Genomic DNA, 1,956 nt, shown 5'->3' with positions numbered 1-1,956 from the left:
TCTCTCTCTCTCTCTCCGCCTCTCTCTCTCTCTCTCTCTCCGCCTCTCTCTCTCTCTCTCCCCGCCTCTCTCTCTCTCTCTCCCCGCCTCTCTCTCTCTTTCTCCCCGCCTCTCTCTCTCACCCCGCCTCTCTCTCTCTCTCTCTCCCCGCCTCTCTCTCTCTCTCTCTCCCCGCCTCTCTCTCTCTCTCTCCCCGCCTCTCTCTCTCTCTCTCCCCGCCTCTCTCTCTCTCTCTCCCCGCCTCTCTCTCTCTCTCTCCCCGCCTCTCTCTCTCTCTCTCTCTCTCTCTCTCTCTCTCTCTCTCTCTCTCTCCCCGCCTCTCTCTCTCTCTCTCCCCGCCTCTCTCTCTCTCTCTCCCCGCCTCTCTCTCTCTCTCCCCGCCTCTCTCTCTCTCTCCCCGCCTCTCTCTCTCTCTCCCCGCCTCTCTCTCTCTCTCTCTCTCTCTCTCTCTCCCCGCCTCTCTCTCTCTCTTTCCCCGCCTCTCTCTCTCTCTCTCTCTCTCTCTCTCTCCCCGCCTCTCTCTCTCTCTTTCCCCGCCTCTCTCTCTCTCTCTCTCTCTCTCTCCAGAATATGAATGATGCTATGGCTGTCCTCCCTAAGCTCTCCACTGGTTTGGATGTAAATGTCCGTTTCACAGGTGTTGGAGACTTTGAGTACACGCCGGAGTGTATTGTGTTCGACCTGTTGGATGTACCCCTGTATCACGGCTGGCTCGTTGACCCCCAGGTGAGAGGGCTGTAGTGATAGGCACCTCTGCAGTGTTAGAGCCTGTGTAGCTCGGGCTGATTAAACCAAACAGCTTGAGTCTGATGAATAAAATCATTGGGTCACGCTCTCTCACCTCCAAATCAAAGGTCGTGGATTCAAGTCCCGGACTCCAAAAACCTGAGGCAAATAATCCAGGCCGACATTTCCAGTGCCAGTGCTGAGGAAGCGCTGCACTGTCGGAGGGTCAGTACTGAGGGAGCGCTGCACTGTCAGAGGGTCAGTACTGAGGGAGCGCTGCACTGTCAGAGGGTCAGTACTGAGGGAGCGCTGCACTGTCAGGGGGTCAGTACTGAGGGAGCGCTGCACTGTCAGAGGGTCAGTACTGAGGGAGTGCTGCACTGTCAGAGGGTCAGTACTGAGGGAGCGCTGCACTGTCGGAGGGTCAGTACTGAGGGAGCGCTGCACTGTCGGAGGGTCAGTACTGAGGGAGCGCTGCACTGTCGGAGGGTCAGTACTGAAGGAGCGCTGCACTGTCGGAGGGTCAGTACTGAGGGAGCGCTGCACTGTCGGAGGGTCAGTGCTGAGGGAGCGCCGCCCTGTCGGAGGGTCAGTGCTGAGGGAGCGCCGCCCTGTCGGAGGGTCAGTGCTGAGGGAGCGCCGCCCTGTCGGAGGGTCAGTGCTGAGGGAGCGCCGCCCTGTCGGAGGGTCAGTGCTGAGGGAACGCCGCCCTGTCGGAGGGTCAGTGCTGAGGGAGCGCCGCCCTGTCGGAGGGTCAGTGCTGAGGGAGCGCCGCCCTGTCGGAGGGTCAGTGCTGAGGGAGCGCCGCCCTGTCGGAGGGTCAGTACTGAGGGGGTGCCGCCCTGTCGGAGGGTCAGTACTGAGGGGGCGCCGCCCTGTCGGAGGGTCAGTACTGAGGGGGCGCCGCCCTGTCGGAGGGTCAGTGCTGAGGGGGCGCCGCCCTGTCGGAGGGTCAGTGCTGAGGGGGCGCCGCCCTGTCGGAGGGTCAGTGCTGAGGGGGCGCCGCCCTGTCGGAGGGTCAGTGCTGAGGGAGCGCCGCCCTGTCGGAGGGTCAGTGCTGAGGGAGCGCCGCCCTGTCGGAGGGTCAGTGCTGAGGGAGCGCCGCCCTGTCGGAGGGTCAGTGCTGAGGGAGCGCCGCCCTGTCGGAGGGTCAGTGCTGAGGGAGCGCCGCCCTGTCGGAGGGTCAGTGCTGAGGGAGCGCCGCCCTGTCGGAGGGTCAGTGCTGAGGGA

The 1,956-nt window shown here is 63.1% G+C and overlaps 1 protein-coding gene across 1 annotated transcript in view; it reads left to right on the top strand.

Moving 5' to 3' along the window:
• Positions 1 to 570: 570 nt before the first annotated feature.
• The window catches only part of mindy1 (MINDY lysine 48 deubiquitinase 1), a 24,629-nt gene continuing 23,243 nt past the window's right edge, over positions 571 to 1,956 (top strand). The window contains exon 1 of the mRNA XM_041181790.1: positions 571 to 726. Within this exon, the coding sequence (XP_041037724.1) occupies positions 571 to 726 (156 nt within the window). The remainder of the gene's footprint in view (positions 727 to 1,956) is intronic.

This window comes from Carcharodon carcharias (assembly GCF_017639515.1).
Source record: "Carcharodon carcharias isolate sCarCar2 chromosome 36 unlocalized genomic scaffold, sCarCar2.pri SUPER_36_unloc_31, whole genome shotgun sequence".
Taxonomy (NCBI): domain Eukaryota; kingdom Metazoa; phylum Chordata; class Chondrichthyes; order Lamniformes; family Lamnidae; genus Carcharodon; species Carcharodon carcharias.
The sequence above is the reverse complement of the archived record's forward strand: the minus strand, read 5'-3'. Positions and strand labels throughout refer to the sequence as shown.